The sequence below is a fragment of the Venturia canescens genome, chromosome 8 (assembly GCF_019457755.1).
Source record: "Venturia canescens isolate UGA chromosome 8, ASM1945775v1, whole genome shotgun sequence".
Classification (NCBI taxonomy): domain Eukaryota; kingdom Metazoa; phylum Arthropoda; class Insecta; order Hymenoptera; family Ichneumonidae; genus Venturia; species Venturia canescens.
Window position 1 is genome coordinate 11,375,170 of NC_057428.1, and position 23,176 is coordinate 11,398,345.

Consider the following 23,176-nt stretch of genomic DNA (forward strand, 5'->3'; position numbering starts at 1 on the left):
CTTTAAAGCCCGGACCATAATTCCCGCGTTCGCGGTAGCAAACGAGAGCCATAAAATTTGCCTAATGCTTAAAAGGATAATTTTTCCCTACATTATTCCCTTATTAGCTATTTACTCGTGTCAGAGACGCAACACCTCCAAAGAGATCGCTCGACATTCACTTAACTTTTAACACGAAATATATCTCTCTACTTCGAACAACTCAAATACACCATTCTACAAATATATTCATATATTTATTTCTCAAATAGAATCTTCGATAAAAATAATGAGAAAAAAATGAAAAAACTTTGAACAATCGTTAAATTTTCATAGTATTTTAAATAGATTTTCGTCGTTATAACTCGCACTCATCTTCACTCAATGATACGCAATCTTCTCGTCGATTCTTTCTTCATTTTTCATCGATTATTTTCATTCGTTTCGTTTGATTTTTCTTTATAAAAATAATGAAGCTCTCTATAACGTGGGTTTTAACAATAATCATCATCAATTCGACAACTTAATTAGCGAAGAAACGATTCTTGAAAAAATACTCGAGCGGCATTACATTTATATAGTTGAATATTAACGAGAGACACGGATCGATAAATCTTCCAATATTTTCGTCATGTCGTCTAATCACATTTCTATTTATCATTCGAACAATGTAGCACCTCGTTTCCATGATATTTTTATCAGATATTCGTTTGACCTCAGGTACGTCACCAACGTAAATTTCTAGTGGCAAAAATGTCTTCGCAACTTAGTTTGTTCTTCGAAGAAACAGGAAACGTAATTCTTCTGCGGTCGATCATAAGTCTGACGAATGATTTTGGGGCGTGTGATTTCTAATGAATTTCATACAAAATTCGCACATCGATCGAATGATAATTTGCATGATAATTTCAGTTTGCAGAATCAAAGAAAATCTTCGGTGGAATCTCTATTTTTGTTTCTTCATAGCTTCGAGCAGTTTCTTAAGTACTTAGGCAATTCAGCAGAGAGATATAACTCAGTGCAGTACAACGTGACCAAATTTCGAAGCTCATGAACGAACGTCGGAGAAGAAAAGAAACTTTGGTGGAGTGGAAAAAAATTGTCCAACGCCTCTCCGGTCATTTCCGTGCTATTTTTATCGTGCCAGGTACAACGACAACGTCGCATAGAAGCTCCCAAAGCTTTTTATTCGATCAAGATCTTGGCGTCACTCCAAATCCGCTTATTCGCTTGAACTATTTGTCCGGAAATATTGTTTTTTGTTATTCGACAGCTCGAAGAGAAACTCAGTACATTTTTCTGCTCTCCGGGCATCAACTGAATTGTATTTTTCGCTCCAGCTAATCTTGTTTGAGCGCGATGTAGCGGAAATATAATTGATTCTCTAGCTCCTCCTGGTACAAGAAAAAGTACTGTCGTTGTGGAACTATAGACTCGATAGGAAAACAAAATCGTTCGTGCGTGGGGCACGTTCGACATGATCAATGGTCGCTTTACTCAATTGCGTCCACGGTATGCGATTCTCTGGATCAACCTTTGACAGTACCGCAGTGAATGAAAACCGCTGTAAAAATCATTTCGTCTCTTTCAATTCCATCGCGTCAAGGTCTCCTTGATTATATGCGATGCGTCCACAGAATTTTCATGCTCGGAAAAACTGTCTCGCAACGTCCGCAGATTTTGGTCATCGCAGACCGATGCAATACGTTTTTGCAACATTCTCATGCCTCCGCGAAACGCGGTCGAATTCTTTGAGCCCCAAACTCGGAAACGTTTCTCAATCCCACCCGGAATCTGAGACCTCGAAACGAACTCGATTTAGTGGAAAAAATGCGACGGAAAATTTTTCTGTTCAATGGCAAATCTCTCAGTTCGATCGATTGAGCCTTGGGCATTTTTAGTCCTGGGTTAACGAATTAAAAAAAAAAAAACTAACGATCGTAAGCAAAAACCTTCGATTCCTCTTATTATAAAATTGGTTACTTTTGTAGAAAGAAACGAAATTTGTTTTGGCCAACAATTTGTTTTCTCTGTGAAGTTTCATTTGGAATTATTCGACGGACAATTATTTACAACTATTCCCCAAAAGTTTTCCGAATCAAAAAATTTCTTTTCTCGTAAATTCAAGTTTGACGTTTCAATGAACCGTTAAAAATCGATGAAAGTTTTGAAACCGTAATTTTTTGAATTATTTTTCGATTTTTCGACTCTCGAATTATTTTCATTCACATCCGTTTCTGAGGCAATATTTTGTCCGAGGGAAAATCAAATGTTCAACGACACGTTTCGAGTTCTAACCGCAAATCAATTCGTCATTATTTTCCACGATTTGTCCACGAGTTTTTCGAGGCAACACGATTTTTCTGCAATTCCGATTTCGAGCAGATTTTTTAATCCGAAAATTCCCCTTGGAATTTTGCTCACTTTTGTATCGTCCCACCGGATAAAACGCATTCGAATCAGCAATACTCGAACGATCCTTGACAACATTTTGAGACAAATGAAAAATACATTTTGCTCAATCTTCGAATGCATCGAACGACCGAAGCTCGGGTCCCTACTCGGGACATTTTTTCACGCACAGTCCGACTGAATTATAAAAACTATGAGACATCTTTTCGATGATTTTTCAAACATTCAGACATCCTCAAACCAGAAATTTTTACAAAATTCAAAGAATTCAAATCATTTTGACTGCTCCCTATTCCGTTTGTTCTGAAAATCGAGCCTGAAAACGGTATTTCAAATAAACCAATCGAAATATCGGTTATTCGTTGACGAAGAGCTGACCTAAAATTCGGAATAAATTTTCCGTCTCAGAATGGCCTTGCACTGGCCGTTGGCCGGTCGGTCGTAACGCAATTAATCCAACGAATTCGATGGCTTTTAGTCGAAATCAGTGCTCCGAATAAATTCGTAATATTTTCTCGGTGACTCCTGTCGCAGAGTTTTAGGTCGGGAAACTTCAAACGACGTGGGCATATTGTATAGCGATTTGGACTCATTACTTCGAAAAAGTACTTTAACGACGAGGAAGTATTTTTATTTATTTTCCAACGATCAGCAGTGTTTTTCTCGTCGTTTTTTAAACCTCCTCTCACCTGGTTATTGTTTTTATGCGAAAAGATTATGGACCCGTTTTCGAACCTCCGCACACGCGCGAGCGGAAAACGCTAAAACGTTTTATTAATTAAGGGGCGTTGAAACCTCACTCACGTCACACCGGGCCTGAGAGACCCGTAAGAATGAAAGTTTCGTATTAAAAACAACGAAATTCCTTGATTCAACAAAACTTCCATTGGAGCAACTAAATTTCAATCGAATCGACGAATTTTATTCAGCATGCCCCGATTCGTGGTCAAACGAAAGTTTTGTCGCGTCAACGATCGTCTCACCTCGGTATATTTTTTCAATATTTTGAGTCACAATTAAACTGTAAAAAGAATCGTAAAAACGATTGTAAAAACGATCGTTGATTAACAAATTAAATTCGCGGAGATGTAAGCGGTGAATAGATTCGGGTCCCTCAGACCCGTGCGTGGGGAAATCGTGTAGTTACTATGTCATGGTGTTCAATAATTAAGGTAACCCTATTCAATCGTCACGTCAACGTTAACGAATTTACATTCTAGAAATATGACGATATTTAATTGATCTATACACGCATATTTCGATCCGTAATTATGTAATAAGTTAGACGTCTTGGTCCGGTATTTACAAGCTTTATCATCGCGAATCAAAAGTCCTTATTCTTATCGCGTACTCCGGAAAATGGGCATGGAAATATGACTTTTTTTCACTGAGAAAGTCTCGCCGTTTCTCTGTTTCATTTACGTTTTTGCAAGTGGTCACGAACAGAGACGCGGTGCATTTTAGGATCCAAGTGCGATCGGTGCTCCACGTGGTTGATTAATTGACCCAATCACTTCTCGAACAGGCTCTGGGAAGTTATTTAAGGACGTAATTCATTATCATATTGAGGAGACGTGTACAGTTATTTTCTTGTGAATTCTCTTGCAAACGAGTCGCTCACGGCGTTTCAGCGAATTTTTATCTTTCCACTTTCCGTCCTGTTTTATTAATAGCCGCGCGATTGTGTCTTGATATTAATCGCGGAAATCGGTGACGAATATTTTATTTCGTTTCGCGCAGTCATTAAAATCTTACTCAGCTACGTCGTCCTTTCTTCCTTCCGTCTCGGTTTTGTTTATCGGTTAAAAGCAATATTGTTTTTCGCGAAAGGTTATCGAAGCAAAAATGCGAAAAATGTGAAGTTTATGGGCTCTCAAAACGAACTCACCGTCGGTGCGAGGTGCGCAGTCTGGTCTTGCTGCCCTTCTGAAAAGTTGTAGGAGTAATTAAAAAGTTTGAGCGAAGCCACCGAATCTCGTTCAATCGTAATTCTTCTTCGGACGCGGCGCTTCCTCTCAGCTTTTTTAACATCTTTTTATTCGTTTCACCTCGACGAATGTTTCGCTCTCGAGAACGTTTCCATCCGCGTTGTTTAGCCACGCGACTACGCCGTCCAACCGCCATTTCGAGTGACTCACCGGAGATCCGGGATGATAAAACAAAAGAAAAGCCTCGCGAGAGAAAGAAAACAAATGCCCGATGCTATTTCCGCTGGGACGCGTAAACTACAATTCAATTATGTCCGGAGCACGGAACTGCATCTTGCTGGAATATTTGACTTCCTGAACCACCTGGTCGACCCAGCGTACCTCCCGCACAACTTCGACCACTTCCGCAGCTCGCTTCTCGCCCTCGTTATCATTCGCAGCATCCAGCGAAGCGTCCTCGTCGTCCTCATTCAATTCCTCCAGGACTTTACCGTCGAGCGAGATTCTTTCGCGTCCTCTTGAGGCTGGGCCAGCTTTTCTCTCACCAACACCCTCCCTCAGGCGTGCCGATCGTCGTGGTTATTTGTACCTGGTCAACAGACGACCCGGAAACCAATTTTTGGCCAGTTTTATCGTCGGTTTTTGCAACGATTCGAGTCTTTTCATTAGCGTGTAAAAAAAAAGGTAAAATTCGCATAAAACTCGAACAAATTGAATTTCTGTTTCGTTGAAAAAACAACTTTTTCGGACACGAAGAAATTTTCATTCGCGCGACCGATCCGTGAGGAACGCGAGCTCTCGGGATTGAAACGCTGCAAAAGAATAATTGCTCGTTCCGTGGCATATTTAGCGAGTGAAAAAATCCCAGTTCACAGAAGTTTCGCCATGACAAAACGTCCGAATGATTAACTCGTTCAACTGAAAGCATTCTTTATCGCACCTGCATCCACAGAGATGTTTAAAAATGCAGAACCGCCCGTTTCCCCAAAGAACTTCATATTTTTTTCAGCCCAACATCAAAGTGGAGGATCACAAAAAAAATTCAAATTTTACGGAACAAAAAATACCCTCGCGTACGAGTAAATAGCTCACGTGTTTGTAGATCCCGAGTAACTGTTTATACGGCGCAAACTTGCTGTTTGAAATCTCTGCCTCTCGCTTCTTCCTATCCGGCCTTTCATAGGCGGACGAATTGCGAGGAGAAATTGCGAGCTACTACCTTCCCGTTGCAGTATTTTGAGATCTACCCGTGAGCAATACGCCAAACCGAAATATTCGCAAACTCACAATACACGCCGCTGATGAGATAAGCGTATCAATATATTCTCCAATATCGATTGAATCTTCATTGTTATAAAATCGAATAAAAACTGTGACAATCCGGCGTTTGCAATAAAACGAGATAAATTAATCAAATCAACGACTCTGACTTTTATTGGATCCATGCAAAGTCACGTTTAAGGAATGGGTTATTTGAACCAAAAAAAAAAGAAAAGAAAAAAAAAACAAGAACGAAAGCACGGAATATCGTACTCACCTTTCGAACCATGGGCATGCGAAAAATCTGCAAATCGCTAGCGCTATCGCCGTAATAATGCTAGCAACGATCGTGGCGTAGGCGATCCCGAGATGCACGACGGAAAATGTGTAGAGCGTTTTGTCGCACCAAAGATCAGGCTCCCACATGTCGGCAGCGTACTTGGGCCATCGTATGTTCAAAATCCAATAATTGCCTGTGTAAATCGGCAACAATAAAAAGTCGGCGACGTGGGCCAAGAGCAAAAAGTAGTAGAAAATTTTTCATATTTTTTTTTAAAAAAACTCATTGAAATGTTTTTTTTTTGAATCGTATATGGTTTTTGGAAGGGATAAATTCGTTACTGAAATGAATAATTTGCTGATTGCTCACCTACGACGAACCAAATTGATAGGAAGAGGGAAAGAGCGATCGAGACCAATTTCATTGGTGAAGTGTGGGATTCCGTGGTGGGTACACTGAGCACCTCGAGCCGGCGTGATTGTATTTGCGAATAAAGGGCCCAGAACATCCTTAAGCTGCCCAGCGAACCACCAACGACCATGTAAACTGGTATGTTCGGCTCAATCGGGCAATCTTTGATGAACTGCACACCTTGGAATATGCCAAATGTTTCAAATTCACGATGTTTAACGTCAAACGATCTCAATCAGTTTTATTTGCTTATCGAATTAGCTGATGATTTGCGTGGAAATGGGGGTATGAAATTTTCGTATCAACACTAGAAACGAAGTTGGAACACATGAAAATAACGTGGAGACGAACAAATTTTTCAAGAAAGTTTGTCTCGATTCTTCCTTGCTCAAAAAAAAACCTTAAGGAGTTTCGGTACAGTCGATACAATGTTGTCATTCTAAGCCATGTTAAAAACATAAAAAATTTCATAAAGTTCAAAATTTTATAAAATTTGGTGAACATATTCTTTAGTGCCAAATTTGACAATACAAATTTTTTAAGATTTTTCTTCTACACAGTTATCGAGTAATTGATCACTAAAGTTCACGTGTATAACCATAGCGTTTCCATTTCTATAGGTATACATCCCGGGCATAAGAAATCTGCTTTAATGCGTAATTACTCGATGACTAAGCAGAAGAAAATTTTGAAAAAAATTGAGTCTTCGCACTTGATGTTGAAGAACATTATCACCAAATTTGATCAATTTCTTATCATTTTGACGAGTGTAGCCACCCTCCTTAAGGTAGATCATGCCCGAAGGCTCGTATATTTTATGAGTGTTTAAATTCGATCGATTTTTATTTCCTAATAATTAAAGATATATTATCACTCTAAATTAATGTCAGAGTTATTAATTCGAAATTGTAAATACATTTTTTCAACTTATCTTTTCGCGAATGAAATTACAAGCCATTAATTAAACAGGGATCCATGACTGACTGAACCCGAAATTTCATCTGTCCCTGCCGAAAATACTGTAGTTTTTCACGTCAAAAATCGCATTAGACAGGACAAAGGGAAGACACCAAAGGAAATGGAACGAGAAAGGTATTAATAAAAACTCAGAAGGCTATGACAGGAATGGGCCAAGCCAAGAAGAGACAAAATGCCGAAATAAGCAAATGCGGGGTTACGAGTGTTCATTTTACCAATTTCGTTCAATCTTTAAGGTACCTAATATATCTTGATTACTAGTAAGACAATCGGACCGTTTGAAATTTGATATGCGTGTCAGTCGAGTTCCCATTTAAACTCTGTGTAATATTCGAGACTTTCTTAAAAAAATCGTTTAGTGCGTGAACTACCTTAAGCTTTGCGGGTGCTAAAAAAACAATTGAGGATCGAGCAAATCTCCATTTTTTCCTCTTTCCGTATCAACGATAAATGACTATTTATTGAAACAATCAATTAATGAATTCTCCAAGTATTGACTGCGAGCATTCGATACTCGATTCGGAACGTCACTCCTTGATGAGAAGAATTTCGACGAATTTCAGCCCGTTTGAAAATAATGGGGTTTCGTGATTGATTGATAGTTGCACGAAAGCCGTTGTGCCACGAATTTTACCTTCCGTTTAATTTGCTTGGAATAGCGTGCATCGATTCGTTAGTACACACGAAACGCAAAAAGGCAGAGCTGATAATTAGAGAAACTCGTTAACCACGAAAAAAAAGTAGGATCGACATTGAGCCTCGATCTTATTTATCTCTGACAAATACGAAAGCTCCAAAATCGATAGTCGAACATTTGGCTCGTTCGGTTACGTTCATTTGTTCAACCGCGTGCGTCGTCGAAAATGCCAGATAGTTGGTGTGTGCACAGTGTGCCAAATGTTCGAGCAAACATAAAAATGCTGAAAATTCGGGCATCGTCCGAGCTGCCGACGTTTCGAGGCTCTTCTAACAACATGTCCGCACGGAACTGTCTTCTTTTTCGCCGTTTGCGAAACACAGTGACCTAGAAAGCGTTCGAACAACGGTACAAAGTTTGACATCGACTACTTTTTGCGGTTCACATCCTCGGACAAACTTCACCGATAACTAATTTGCTTTCTATGCAACGACCAAAGCAGTCTCCGATCGTTGATTATTTCCACTCTTTATTTCCCCACACACATTTATCCACGCCCCTCACTCGTATCTGTATTTTTGTCCACGTATAAAATAGAACGGGCATTTTATTCATGGGACGATGCGGACAGAGACAATTAAATGTGGATCAAGAACGGATCTCGTTAAAGTTTCATGCGTCCGGTTGTAGATTGGTATAGCCTGAAAATTCATCAACTTTGATGAATGCATCATTCGAAACTTGGAATCGTGTGCCGGCCGAGTTGGCTCGTGCGAGGGAACTGACCCAGCTAACATAAGTCGTACGTGCAAGTGCAGGGATAACCTCAGTCGCAGACATGCGATCGTCCATAACGAGCGCAAGCGAGAAGAGGAAAGCTCCCCACGTAATAATACTTCTTGTGAAAATAATGAACGACCACACGCCCAGTTTGTACACGGTTATTTTGCTACTGGAATTTCGCCGGTAATTCAGCAGCCAATTTATTTCACGTGGAAGCTCAGCAAACAGAGAAAAAGATGAAATAAAAACGTACCCGATAAAGGCTTATCGCTCTACCGGTTTCTAAATCTTCTCCGCGGAGCAGCGCATGCTACTATAAAGTGTTCGCGCTCGTATCGCGATTCAAGATCGGTCTGCTGCCATATTTGAGCAATTGAACAAATAGTTGTACTTTTCAAATTGTACTTTATACTAATGAGCAAAGCGAGGGCGCGCGCCCCCTTTATCTCGACTCCTAAACACGCTATTCCTGCCTGAGCAAACGGACGACTTGTTATTTGAAAAGTAAGTAGCGTTATTAATCAAGAGAAAAGTGCAATTTGGGATGAGAAAAAACTGGTTGAAACTGCCCATCAACGGAGCAACGATTCGTTACGATTTCTTCATTTCGTGTACACCGGAATCCGGAACGAAGACTTTTCATTGGATATTCGAATCCTCGGAGATTACGATCGATCCTGTAGGCTCGCATGCAAAAATGCTTTTGTCTCTTTCGTCGTTTTAAGGGGGTCACCCCGTGTGGCAGCCGGATTTTTTCGAGGTTTTTCGCTATTTTTTCGTGGCGAGGAAAAAAAATATGGACTTTTGAAATTTGAGCGGTTTATTTATTGAAATTTAAACTCTGTGATAGAATTTTTGAACTCTAATTTCTCGGGTAGGTTCGGTGTACGACTACTCCACAGGAACCCATACGTTCCGGGGGATTGGTTTATTTGAGATCAAAAAGCCAAAGATCGTTTTAATTTGTGAAGCAGTGGCTAACGCCTGAACTAGAATCGCAAGAAAATATAAAAAATTGAAGGATTTTAGTTCAGACAATAGCCACTGCTTCACACATCGAAACGCTCTTTGGCTTTTTGATCTCACATCAACCAATCCCCGGAATCGTGGAGACCATGGAGAAACATATGGGTTCCCGTGGAGTAGTTTCACACCGAATCTAGCCGATTAAAAAATTCTATTTTATTTCGCAAAAAAATTGCGAAAAAGACCAAAAAATCACGCGGGGTGACCCCCTTAACTTATTGATACACATTTGGAAAATGGAAGGATTCACTGAGCATTCTGGGGCAGGGGGAAACATAGAAATGGATAAGTTCATGCACACTAATGAATAATCAATAGTTACTGGAAAACCTGGAGTAACAAGCAAACGACAGGAAAGGAGCCAACGTTAGAAAATCATGTTCGAATGGAAATAGTGCGGGTTTTGTTTATTCCAAGAATTTCTACAAGCCGTACACTTAATACGATTCAAAAGCAAGCAAAATTATTCTGAATATTGATGAAAATATTTCATGATAAAAACAAGATTCCATGGGGTAGTTTAGTATTGAGTGAACGGAGAAAACCCATCCCAAAAATTAGCTTACTCAACACACGAATTTCGATGTTTCGTTGTTGACCAAAATACTAAAAAAGTTTACCAATTTCGTGCAATCTTTGAATCTTTATTTTTAAAATCATCAGTAATTTAACAATAACGATAATCGAAAACGATTGAATGACAAGTTTGAAGATAACTCATGGCCGAACAAAGAATCGTATACAATAAAAGTAACAGCAAATTCGATGAAATAATGAAAAGTTCAAAAAGTTTGAATCCCCTTTTTTTTTGTTATTTCATTGGAAGAAAAATTAGAAAATTTCGTTAAAAAAGTATAAAAATATCGAGTTCACTAGTCTGGTGACATAAAAAAATATTGTTTATTCAACGACCTCGGAGTTCTCCGTCAAGATCGACGTGCTGTTCGATAAAAAACCAACGTTTCGGTTCAACGACATTCCAGCGAACTTTTAACCTCATTGACGTTCCGTAACGAGAGATATGAGAGCGATACACGACAAAATGTTTTCTCTCGCAGTATTGGCGATGAAGCGAGATGCTTTAAGCCTTAATTTACCACGAGAATGAAATAATAGATGCGAAATAGTTGGGAATAAAATTTGTTAATGAACTCACCCATGATTAGCATTAACAATGGGACGGTTGAAAGACAACCGAGACAGACAGTGAAGACCATGGTTCTGCTGACGACTGTCATAGCACGAAAAACGAAGTCGCAAGTGCCGCTGGCCTCGCGATGAGCATCTTTAAGCTGAAAAACCAGTGTGCCATAGGTAGCGACTCCCAACGGTCCGGATCCGGAAGAACCTTTTTCCATGGAATTAACAACGCCCCCGCAAAGCCGTCGAGACTCGTCACCTGAGAACTGAAAGGAGAAATCGAGCTGGTCTCACTGCGAAGCCTTTCCCTATAAGTTCGATCGATAATTCCTCATCAATGGACCCTTCAGCCTCCGAGCACGTTTTCCAACCACCAACGCCTTATCTCAACCCTGGAGATTCATTTTTTCTCACGATCCAATTCACCGTCGCGCCGTCTCCTCTTTCTTCTCCTTTCCCTTCCTTATTCTGTTACTTGCTACTGAATCCTCTATCTTCCCTCGGCATTTTATTCTGTTTATTTACGATAAGGAAAAAAGTAGTGAGCCTGGAAAACCGATAATAATTATATTGCCTGAGTGAATTAACGACGAAGCTTTTTTGAGTAGAAAAAGGCTTTTGTGATACTGGGAACAAAGCTTCATAATTAATGGTGCAACGGTCGGATATTATAATTGTTCAGAGCCTGCGTCAAAAAGTCATCTATTTTCAAACCTTCGTTTTCACAATCACTCTTGTCTCGAGTGAAAGTTGTTGTTTTCGAAAGTTCTTCATTCCATTATTACCCGCATTAATCTCTCCTCAAATCTTTCCTATTCATGTGAGAATTCTGTCCGGAAAGGCAGCTCGTTCGTTTGTTGCAATAATTAAAATTGTTATCTCGGATATTTCTTCTTCCCCAAGAGCCCCGGCGACGCTCGATTTTCACTAGTAACGCTTCCAGGAATTAAGGGATAACAGAATCTACTTCGAACGTAACAGAGAAAGATTTTGCTCACGTTTTGACAAGACTGAAGAGGCAATTACGACGCGGACGATTTTAATTGCGCGCCGGGGCTCACGACGAGTGCAATCTTCTCTCAAGTTGACGAAGCAACTTTTCAAGCTTCGTTCCCTTCTGACATTTGTGGGCTTTTGCTTCTATTGTTGTATCATTTGTATAAGAAAGCTTGCATTTCCCAACCACTTTCATTTCGTTTTTATGCTTTAATATTGCGCCAGACCAGAAATTGATGACGTCAAATGTGAACACTTCTTACCTGAGATACCGAGCTGCTCGCTCTCCGGGAATCCGCCCAAGCGTTCGTTCCGTATCCAAGATTGGATTGAGGACCTGCAGAATTCCCGGCGGCTCTACCGTTTCCTGAAGTATTTTCGCGATGTCTGTACGGCGAAGTGTGCCGGTTTGTCGTTATACCTGCAATTCGAGCATTCTCGCTCTTTATTCTTCTCCCTCACGAAATACTGCACGGCGAGGGAATAGAATTTTTCTCTAAAAATTGTAACACCAAGCTGTGTTTGGGTGCGAACAGTGCTCGATCGATGCTTTCCTAATCACTTCCATTTCATCAGATAAGAAAGAAACGACAGAAAGCACGAAAAAACACAAGCTTCGGTTATTCTCGTCTTAATTAATTTTGCTGGAAATAAACTCGAGCGAATTCCTTTCAAACCAAATGAAACTCGGAATTGCTAACCGCCGGGGTGTGCGAATCCCTCGTTACATGGATTCTCATGCTTCGTCGAATTTGGAATTTCTCAATGAGCTTCCGCCATAATTAATGTGGCTAGGACTAAGACAAGGAAAAATGTACGATCAGAATCGAGAACACACTCCCTTTTTCCAGGTGAACCGCCTTAAGGCACGGCTGATAAGAGACATCGTTTGATAATGATTTCTTATGAAAACTCTCGGTTTTCAAAGAATTTTCAATTCTTTTGTATCTTTCAGTTATTCCCCTGAGTCCAGGAGTCCACGGATACGCGAGTGTTCCAATAAACCATGCAACTTCCCCAATACCGAGATATTGAATACGCTTGTAAGAAATCTGAGAAGACATCACTTTTTCGTTAACGAGCCTCTGACTCGATCTCCTCCTCCCGGGAGTTCCACCTTCAAAGATCCCATCTAACGAGAAGCTCTTCGAAAGGACGATACCGTTACGCAAGGGAGTAAAGTGGAGTTTCATATTCCGGGGATACTACTCGACTTCTTTACTCGATGTTTTTTGATTTGTGATCTAACGTCTTCGAACTCTGTACCGGATTCATCGGCCTGGTCAGGTCACTCCATTTGTATGATTGCAAATAAGTGATTGATGCTTTAAGCCAATGAAAAAGAGGCCTTGAATTTTTTAGAAAGCTCTGCGAACATACCTTGATCAGCGGAGGCTCTTCTCGTATCCTGCGGTGCCAGGACCCTCGGATTTCGCCTCTCATGACCGCCGAGGCTTCCCCTAGGACTTCTATCCATCTCAGGTCCGATGCTACCTCTGGGGCTTCGGTTTTTCGCCGGTAATTCCGAGTCTCCCTGGCCACCGATGGAGCCTCTTGGCGTTCTGTCAAAATCGGCTGGTTGTCCGAGCGATCCTCTAGGAGATCTGTTGATATCGTGCGGTCCGATGGAGCCCCTTGGGCTGCGGTTGCCCTCCGGGCATATCGAGCCGCGCGGAGATCTGTTAGCGTCCGGGACGATGGAACCTCTCGGTGATCTGTTGTGTTCGGGCATTATCGAGCCGCGCGGGCTCTGATTATGATATTCAAGAATGACCGAGCCTCGTGGGGTTCTGTCGATCTCGATCGGCGCGATGCTTCCTCTCGGTGATCTCAACATTTCCGGGCAAATGGAGCCTCGAGGGCTTCTCTCCAGGTCCGTTGGTACGATGCTGCCTCTCGGAGATCTCAACATCTCCGGACATATGGAGCCTCGAGGACTTCTGTCGAACTCGATGTTGGCCATGCTGCCACGAGGGCTCCTGGATCCTTCGGGTAATAAGGAGTGCGTCGAATTCCTATGGCTTCCATTCTCCGCCGGGATGAGTGAGTTCCTCGAGTGTCCAAGGCTCCCGGGAACCAGGCTATTCCGGGGACTACGGTTGTAACCAGTTTCCGGTGGCACCAAAGATCCTCTCGGGCTTCGAAAATAATCATCCGGCACCAGAGAGTTTCGGGGACTTCGGTTCGACGCTGATAAAAGACCTGCTCGTCCTGCGCTGCAGGACTCGGGATCCGGTAACAATCTCCTTCCCACAGGCTGCTTAAATTACATAACCAAATTCCTCGTTGCTCTATTTAACGTCGACTTAAGACCGTTTCAGGAGAAACTTTCAACCTTTGGGTGTATCACTAATATTATGGAGAATTAATATTCATGCGTGGCTGCTTCGGTATCTCAAAACGAGTATGCCAGATGTAAAACTCTAAACTTGACAAAAAAATCGTGGAATATAAAAAGAAAGAAGTAACAAAAGGATTTATAGTCAAGTACATTCAAAGCCAGTAATGTAAAATCTTTCCATGAATTTTCAGTACCGTTGGACCACGGTACAGTTGTTTTACACAACAAATATGATAATTAAAGAAATTCCAATTTGGGAATTATGGGTTTCATAAGGAAAGAAATTTGATTGAAGAAAAAAATGTTGTGACTGTTTAGATTTGAGGTAGATCATGTCCAGAGATTCAATCACTTTAAATTAATATCAGAGTTATTAATTCGAAATTGCAAATAAATTTTTTTAACTCATTTTTCGGCGAACGAAATTACGGGCCAATAATTTAACGAGGATCCATCACTGACTGAGCACAAAATTTCAATCGTCCCTACTGAAAATGCTGTCATTTTTTATGTAAAAAACTCGCATTAGCGCAAAGGGAAACAGTCGAAGGGAAATGGATCAAGAAAAAAGTATTAATAAAAAGACAGAAAGCTGTGACAGGAATGGCCCAAGCCAAGAAGAAACAAAACGCCGAAATAAGCAAATGTGAGGTTATACGAGAGCTCGTTACCAATTTCGTTCAATCTTTAAGGTAATATACCTTCATTACTAGTAAGACAATCGTCTCGAATTTTTTCCTAGACCTTCATTATAATTGTGCACTCTTTTATAAATTTCGTAAGAAGCGTTCATTCGTTATATGGAAAGATAAACGATTTTTTACCCATAGTCCTTAAAACCCTGTGTATTTGTCTTCATATTTGAACACGTTTATCTCAATAACCAATAAGACGAACCCTTTAAAATTTGACATGTGTGTCACCCATTTAAACTCTGTGTAATTTTCAAGACTTTCTTAAGGAAGTTGAGGCTGTACAGTCATTTTTTTAATCCAAAAGTTATGACCTGTACCTTTCAAAAGTTAGGCCAGTTTACAGTTTGGCAATGTTGCATACACTTTAAAGAAAAGTTGGGGAAAAAAGACGAAAAACTGGTGAAAGCTCAGTCGAAAACACGAACGGTGACGATCCTAGCCTCAAAAAACTGCACGGGAAACAGATTATTATTAATATAATCTCAGCAAATCTCCTAATAAATCTGAAAAAAATTGACTTTATTCAGCAAGCCTTGCTCATGTTGCCCAAAAAATTTCATATTTATGCATCATTTTTAACGGAGATACTGAATGTGTCTTGATTTCTATAAGATTACATGTTATTTGGCTCAAATTGTTATTGATTTTTCTCAGCAACGACGCTCTTAAACTGTCTGAAAATTTAACTGATTTTTTTTTACACTTCACTTTATAAGATGCACTCGGTTTAAAAGCGATGACATCATTTTCATTCTAATGCCTCAACTTCCTTAAGAAAATCGTTTCGTGCATGAACTATCATAAAACTGAGTATTTCGAGCCCAATTTTGTATCTCGAAGGTAGATCAAGAATCGTGAAAAGCCTGAATTTGTGAAACGACAATTGCTGTGTCGCAAGTTTAATCGTTTGAATCCGTAACGAACCTCATCCGGTGTAACATCCTCGTTGTCTAGAGCAATGTTGGGTACCATGCTGCCACGGGGTGATCGTTGTCTGTCTATAAAGCAGTCAACCGTAGTGTGGTTCAAGGGTCCACCTTTATCCGTCGCGACGGATGCTCTGCGTCCCCTTGACACCGGTGGCGAATTTCCGACAACGTGACTCTGCGGCGAGCCCCCAGGGTTTTGAGACGCCCTCGTGCGGCGTGTTGACGTGCTCCGAAGCAACATTATGGAATCTATTCAAGCCTGAAACAACAACGCAACAACGTCAATCCAATTTCGGAGCTCTGCAATTTCCACTTTTTTCCGTTACTTTTCTTTCCACTTTTTTCTATCAGTAAAACTATTGAAAACATAAATGAAGCAGTTACGTCGTTGCTCCTCGTCGATAGAAAGAATCCATCATCGAATACAGCTCTGCAAAACTTACAGCCTTTCCATAAATGAAATACTTCAAATTTTCACCATTTTTCTACTCGCTTGGAAAGGAATACTGCAGATAAATGATTACGTGTCTGTCACGAGAAGACACGCGTGAGGAAGCATCGTGAATTTATTTCCCTGAAGATTTAGGCTGGCTGAACATAAAACGAGTCATACTTCGAGTCTCTCTCATGAGAATTTTTTTCCCATCGCACCGAACATCCAGTAATAAACGTTTTCATACATTATTTCTTTATAAAAACATTTCTAACTTGAATTAAACGATAGAATGATAATGAACCTGGATACAACGACGAGGTTCATATCGTCAACGAGTAGTAATACTGACAAAACCCTACTTTTCATACGCTCTCCCTATCACCACGGATCCTAGTATAAATCGTTAGTCTCTTATTACTTCAGCGTGAGGTTTGCATTGAAATAAGCTTTTCGAACGCATCGTTTCATCCATCACTCAATTAACCAACTCGACTGTTATACGACGATAAATTCCCAGGGGCATATCAGCGTCGCTCGTTTCTACTTCACTCCATAGCACGAATAACAGATCCTGCGTGAAATTTCCATGCCATAGTGAATGATGTGTAAACCGACTTAACGGGGAAAGGCTCAGTGCACGAGAGCCACTCGTGGCACTGCATACAATCAGTTCGTGAGGTAGATCGTGTCTCCCGAAGGTGCACTTTTGTTTGGGAAAAAATAAAATAAAAGACAAATAACGAAAAAATGGAGAACAAGGCTACGAGATTGCGTTTGCTGTCGTAAATGAGGCTCGGCTCAGGATTTTCACCACCCTCGAGCAGCGATACACGAGAAACACAGCGTCCTGGGGAGGGGGGTGGAACTACGTTATTATTTTTGCCGTTTAGAGGTCGGTGTGATTCATCGCTACCACACTTTTAATATGCGATGGCAACCATCTTGTTAACCGCTTTATTAAAATTTATGCTGTCAAGCGAATTTATTTGAATATTCATTGAAATGTTTACAGGTAATATGAAAACGCATGCTCGTCTGAAATTCGCTTAGCTCATCTGGTTATTAGATGGGCATTCATTACTTCGAATAAATGTCTATCTCGATCTTCTACTTAAAACTAACAAACAAGAGTGACGTTGAGGCAGTAGAATGAAAATGATGTCATCGCTTTTAAACCGATTGCATCTTGTAAAGTGAAGTGTAAAAAAAATTAGTTCAATTTTCAGACAGTTTAGGAGCGTCGTTGCTGAGAAAAATCAATATCAATTTGGGCCAAATAACATGTAACCTTATGGAAGTCAAGACACATTCAGTGATATCTCCGTTAAAAATTATGCAAAAATATGAAATTTTTTGGGCAACATGAGCAAGGCTTTGCTGAATATTGTGAATTTTTTTCAGATTTATTAGGAGACTTGCTGAGATTATATTAATAATAATCTGTTTCCCGTGCAGTTTTTTGAGGCTAGGATCGTCACCGTTCGTGTTTTCGACTGAGCTTTCACCAGTTTTTCGTTTTATTTCCCCAACTCTTTTTAAGGAAGTTGAGGCTGTACAGTCATTTTTTTTTACCCAAAAGTTAGGCCAGTTTAAAGTTTGGCAATGTTGCATACACTTTAAAGAAGAGTTGGGGAGAAAAAGACGAAAAACTGGTGAAAGTTCAGTCGAGAACACGGACGGTGACGATCCTAGCCTCAAAAAACTGCACGGGAAACAGATTATTATTAATATAATCTCAGCAAATCTCCTAATAAATCTGAAAAAATTGACATTATTCAGCAAGCCTTGCTCATGTTGCCCAAAAAATTTCATATTTTTGCATCATTTTTAACGGAGATACTGAATGTGTCTTGATTTCTATAATGTTACATGTTATTTGGCCCAAATTGTTATTGATTTTTCTCAGCAACGACGCTCCTAAACTGTCTGAAAATTGAACTGATATTTTTTTACACTTCACTTTATAAGATGCAATCGGTTTAAATGCGATGACATCATTTTCATTCTAATGCCTCAACTTCCTTAAAGTGTATGCAACATTGTCAAACTGTAAACTGGCGTAATTTTTGGAAGGTACAGGTCATAACTTTTGGGTAAAAAAATGACTGTACGGCCTCAACTTCCTTAAATTTGTTGTCATAAACATTCGGAAAAATGTGGTCGAAAGAATAATACCGTATGTTGTGAATTCTCGCACGTTATTTGGTTCTGGGACGAGGTTCAGCCCATTCGGTTAAAGTAGTTCGGCCGTTCTATGACTAGTCAAGTCTGCGACTACTTTATGTTGATTTATTTGAAGACTAAATTATTAAAAATTAACGAACACTTGCATTGAGAATATTTTGATCATAAGAATGTAATAAAATGCTTTACAAATTTACAAAGAAAATGTATACTTCAACTTGAAACGATTTCGCGGTAATCACAAAATTCAGTCCAACAGAATTCAGCTCAGATCTAACAAAAACAATAATTTCACTTTTTCGGAATGTTTTTCTTTCTTGTTCGGCAGTTTCTCAGATTTCGATATTCTGATGCTCGCGTGCGTACTTTCTAATTATTTATTAATTTTATTAATTTAAATTAATTATTTAATTAATTTAATTAATAATTAAATAATAATTAAATTAATAATTGAATCAAATTTAAAAAAAGTGTCAAACTGCATGGCCCTGATCGCAGGAACATCGTGCTGATTCTTCGTAAATTTTAGTTTTTGCTTTCGTCATGAACCACCTTTCGACTTCGTCGATTAAAATTCTGCGTATCCACCGTATTTTCGAGTAATTAGCGATCGAAGCCCCGACGAAATAATTTTTATTTCGAGCAGGCTTTCCCCATAAGGGATTACGATTGATGCACAAAAATTCAATTACACTCGAATATCGAAATGCTGCTCAAAGGGACTGCGCAATTTAGCTACCACCCACGAAATTATATTGAGCTTTTTTCTGCCAGCTCCATTTGCTGTGTCACGTTTATTCGCACACGGCGATATCGTTTCATGTCTTTGTTAATAATATCGATGCTGAATTATATACAAAAAGAAATTTGATGGTGCAGCTTAAATTCGAATATAGCGTAACAATTCCTCAGGTGCATTGTTGGACCAAAATTTCAATTCTCCAGTATGAATGAACACTCCAACGGATTGGAATTCGAGATTAAAGTGTCGACGGATCAAAGTTAATTAACAAATTTTCGATCGATGCCTTTTCAAATGAGTTTTTTCTCGTGTGTAGAATGGAATATTAAGGATATATTGCACAGGCGATACAATGTTGCCATGCTAAACCATGCTAAAAACATAAAAAAATTCAAAATGATCAGAATTTTATAAAATTTGGTGAACATATTCTTTAGTGCCAAATTTGACAATACAAATTTTTTAAGATTTTTCTTCTGTACAGTTATCGAGTAATTGATCACTAAAGTTGACGTGTATAAGCATAGCGTTTCCATATATATAGGTATACATTCCAGGCATAAGAAATCTGCTTTAATGCATAATTACTCGATAACTAAACAGAAGAAAATTTTGAAAAAATTTGTGTTTTCGCACTTGACGTTGAAGAATATTATCACCAAATTTCATCGATTTCTAATTATTTCGACTTTTGTATCATTCACCCTTAAGGTAGATTATGCCCGAAGGATCGTATTTTATGGGTGTTTAAATTGAATCGACTTTTATTCCCTAATTAAAGGTATTATCACTGCAAATTAATGTCATAGAGTTTGTTTAAAATGTTATAAAAAAAAGAATAAAAAATTGTTCGTTCGATGATCCGAGTTGTCTTTGAATTGAGAGTCACTGTTCTTCTGTTTTCTTTTGACTAGCAATTCACTTTAAAATGATGGATCAGTAATTGGTAATCACAACCGTGAGTGTGAGAGAGATAGCTGCAAATTTTTAAAAGAAAATTTTTCCACATCGTTCGTCTGATCGAAAAAATAAAAATGTCATCGGATTTTTGCGATCGTGCTGCGTACGATGACATTTTTATTATTTTAATCGGACGAACGATGTCAAAGAGTTTCAATTTCAAAAATTCGAGAAGTGATTACCGACTGATCCATCATCTTAATATAGAAAACTATAGATATAAAAGAACAAACGAGGTGAAGATGTTTTGTTTACTTGGAGACAGTTGTTTTTTCAACGACCGAAGAGACGAGACGAAAATTGACAGAATCGAGGAAGTGCTCTCTTGTGGTTGATTTACATTTGATCAGAATTTCCTCAGCTATTCGAAACATCTTATCTTTATCATTTTTTTACTTGTGTTGGATCGATATTACATCGTTTGTGTGTGTGTGTGTTTATGTGTGACAAACTCTAGACTCTATTCAGTCGATCGCTCGTGTTATTCTCGATTTCAATTAATCTTGTGGTGAATTTTCTCCTCAAATTTCTCAAAGACAGTTCCCTAAACTCTTTCGTGATATCTCATCCAAAAAGTCTTAAATTATTACCTTGGAGCAAGACACAGTGCATCATCTTCTCACACGAGATTCGTGTTGATTCTCTTCTCGTGTGAGCTTACTCTTGCTCCGGATCAATTTCTTATGAATTTTCGACTTAATCACGGTATTCTAATCAATTTTATATTTCATTTCAGACTACACAAAATTGCTCTGCACAAAAAAATGAGGTGAATGAAACTACAAGCCATTACTATAGTTTTTTATGTAAAAAAATCGCATTAGACAGCGCAGAGGGAAAACACAAGGGGAAATGGATCAAGGAAAAAATATTAATAAAAAGACAGAAAGCTATGACAGGAATGAGCCAAGTCAAGAAGAAAGAAAATGCTGATATAAGCTAATAGGAGGTTATACAAGTGTTCATTACCAATTTCGTTCAATCTTTAAGGTAATATATCTTTATTACTAGTAAGACGATCGTCTCGAATTTATTCCCAGACCTTCATTATATATATACTTCATTGTTATTGTGTACGTTATTCATAAACTTCGTAAGAAGCGTTCAGTCGTTATATGAAAAGATGAACGATTTTTTACGCATACAACCCGGTTTATTTTTCTTCAAATTTAAACACGTTTATCGCAATAACCAATGAGACGAACCCTTTAAAATTTGATACGCGTGTCAGTCGACTACCCATTTAAGCTCTGTGTAAATTTCAAGACTTTCTTAACAAATCTGTTGGTGCATGAACTACCTTAAATGTAATTGATCATCGATTCGATAAAAACGGGGAGCGATAGTTTTTAGAGGTTTTCCTTAAAAATGTCAAAATTTCAGTATCCATTTGAGGCTCTGCGCATCCCTCGTGTCGACAAATACAAAAACTAAATACTTTAACACAAAAATTCATCGCTGAATTTGCTGTTTATACGGAAAAAAATGACATGACTATTATTTTTATTGCTCGAAAGAAAATTTCCGAGAATTCTTTTAGCAGTAAAACTTTCACGTAGTTGTGTAACTCACTGTTGAATTAAACAACATTGGGTTGTGAGAAAAAGCCTGACCTCGGCTATTTCCCATCCATCGTGAATGCCCACATTTCCGCAAGCTTCATTTCCGGTTTGGCTCGCCGCACCGAGCTCTTTTACGCCCAGCGATGCTTCAAGCTTTTCCCCTTAGATTGCAAGAGTTTCTCTACATTTTTTTTCGACTTTTATATTATTAATAAAAGAACAGAAAACTCGAGAAGTTTACCAACGTTACGAAATTTTTACTTTTGTCGTTTTTTTTCTCGATTCCAATTATCTGAGTGACGATTATGACGATTTCTGGCACTCTCGTTTTTTCATTTATCTGTTATTCAATAGATGACAAAATAAATTGAAATTAAAAAAAAAAAAAACAGGAAACGAAAGGAATTTTTCATTGCCCACACATCGCGAAGGAAACGTTGGCAATAAATTCAAAGTATCCGAGCAACGAAGACGACTCCTTTTCTCCGTTATGAGCAGCAAGCCTGGCTTATTCCACTTCCTCTTATTCCTTGTACTTCCTCTTTCGCAATTGCATTTTCAGAGACATATCCATTTATTGCCATTGCATCACAAAAATGAGAGAATTTTTCGAGAAATAAGAAAATCTCTGTGGTCTTATCTCAATATGTTGAACGTTATATTATTATTCGTTTGATAGTAATGCTTTTATTGCCTTCTTTACAGAGAGCAAAAGAAATGGCATTTGAAAGAAAAAACGCTCAATACTTTCTCACTCGATCTGCCAGTTAATCTCGCATCACCATCTCCGATTTCGCTGATATTGTTTCACGAAAACATTCGAAATTAGGTGAGTTCGTCGCGTGCAAGTTCATCAAAGTTTTAACGACGCTTTTTATTCCAATGTTTCCATCGGCAGTGTCCTCCCTTGCACGTTGTTCTTCTCGAATGCTCCGAAAGCTGGATTTTGCTCCGAAATTCGTGATCCTCGAAACTCCATTCAGCAAAATAATCGCACTGCACAAATTCAAAGTTTAAAAATCTATGTGAAACGAGTTCGGAGAGTGCTCTTATAGTTAGTATGCAACGACAAAATTGTGTCTGAACATTTGGAGGATTGAAGGCCACTGACGCGCGACAAATTAATACCGGGACAGTCTCACCAAACTTTCCGACGGAAAAAACTCCGTTTTTTCCATCTTTCGGAATGCACCCGAAGCAACACTGAAACACCGAGCTCTCCCGTTCAATTCAAACGCGATTTATCAGCCCGAATAGCCAAGTACTTCCGTTCACGGGAGCCCGAGGAAATTGGCATTAATTAGATCGATCGGTGGTTCACGATACATCTTGGAAATGCAGTTATGCAAGAGATCCGTGCAATACTCCGGGTAAGTACAGGTATTTTGAGCCGCGGAAACATAGTCGAGTGGTCGATTACGCGTTGCGAAGTATCCAGCGTGTTGATATGCACACATAGACACATCCAAGTGGGGAAGCGGAGCGAGCAACGGCCCC

The 23,176-nt window shown here is 39.3% G+C and overlaps 1 protein-coding gene across 4 annotated transcripts in view; it reads right to left on the reverse strand.

The window, feature by feature from the left end:
• Window positions 1-217: 217 nt before the first annotated feature.
• Window positions 218-23,176, reverse strand: part of LOC122414798 (uncharacterized) — a 53,030-nt gene continuing 30,071 nt past the window's right edge. For 2 of the 4 annotated variants that reach the window (XM_043426392.1, XM_043426391.1), the window contains 7 exons: window positions 15,791-16,054; window positions 13,211-14,090; window positions 12,094-12,251; window positions 10,851-11,100; window positions 6,229-6,450; window positions 5,857-6,052; window positions 218-4,908 (listed from right to left, as the gene is read on the reverse strand). In XM_043426392.1, coding sequence (XP_043282327.1) covers window positions 4,899-4,908; window positions 5,857-6,052; window positions 6,229-6,450; window positions 10,851-11,100; window positions 12,094-12,251; window positions 13,211-14,090; window positions 15,791-16,036 — 1,962 coding nt within the window. In that variant the 5' untranslated portion in view covers window positions 16,037-16,054 and the 3' untranslated portion in view covers window positions 218-4,898. The remainder of the gene's footprint in view (window positions 4,909-5,856; window positions 6,053-6,228; window positions 6,451-10,850; window positions 11,101-12,093; window positions 12,252-13,210; window positions 14,091-15,790; window positions 16,055-23,176) is intronic. The other 2 variants (XR_006261818.1, XM_043426393.1) reach the window with 2 other exon arrangements.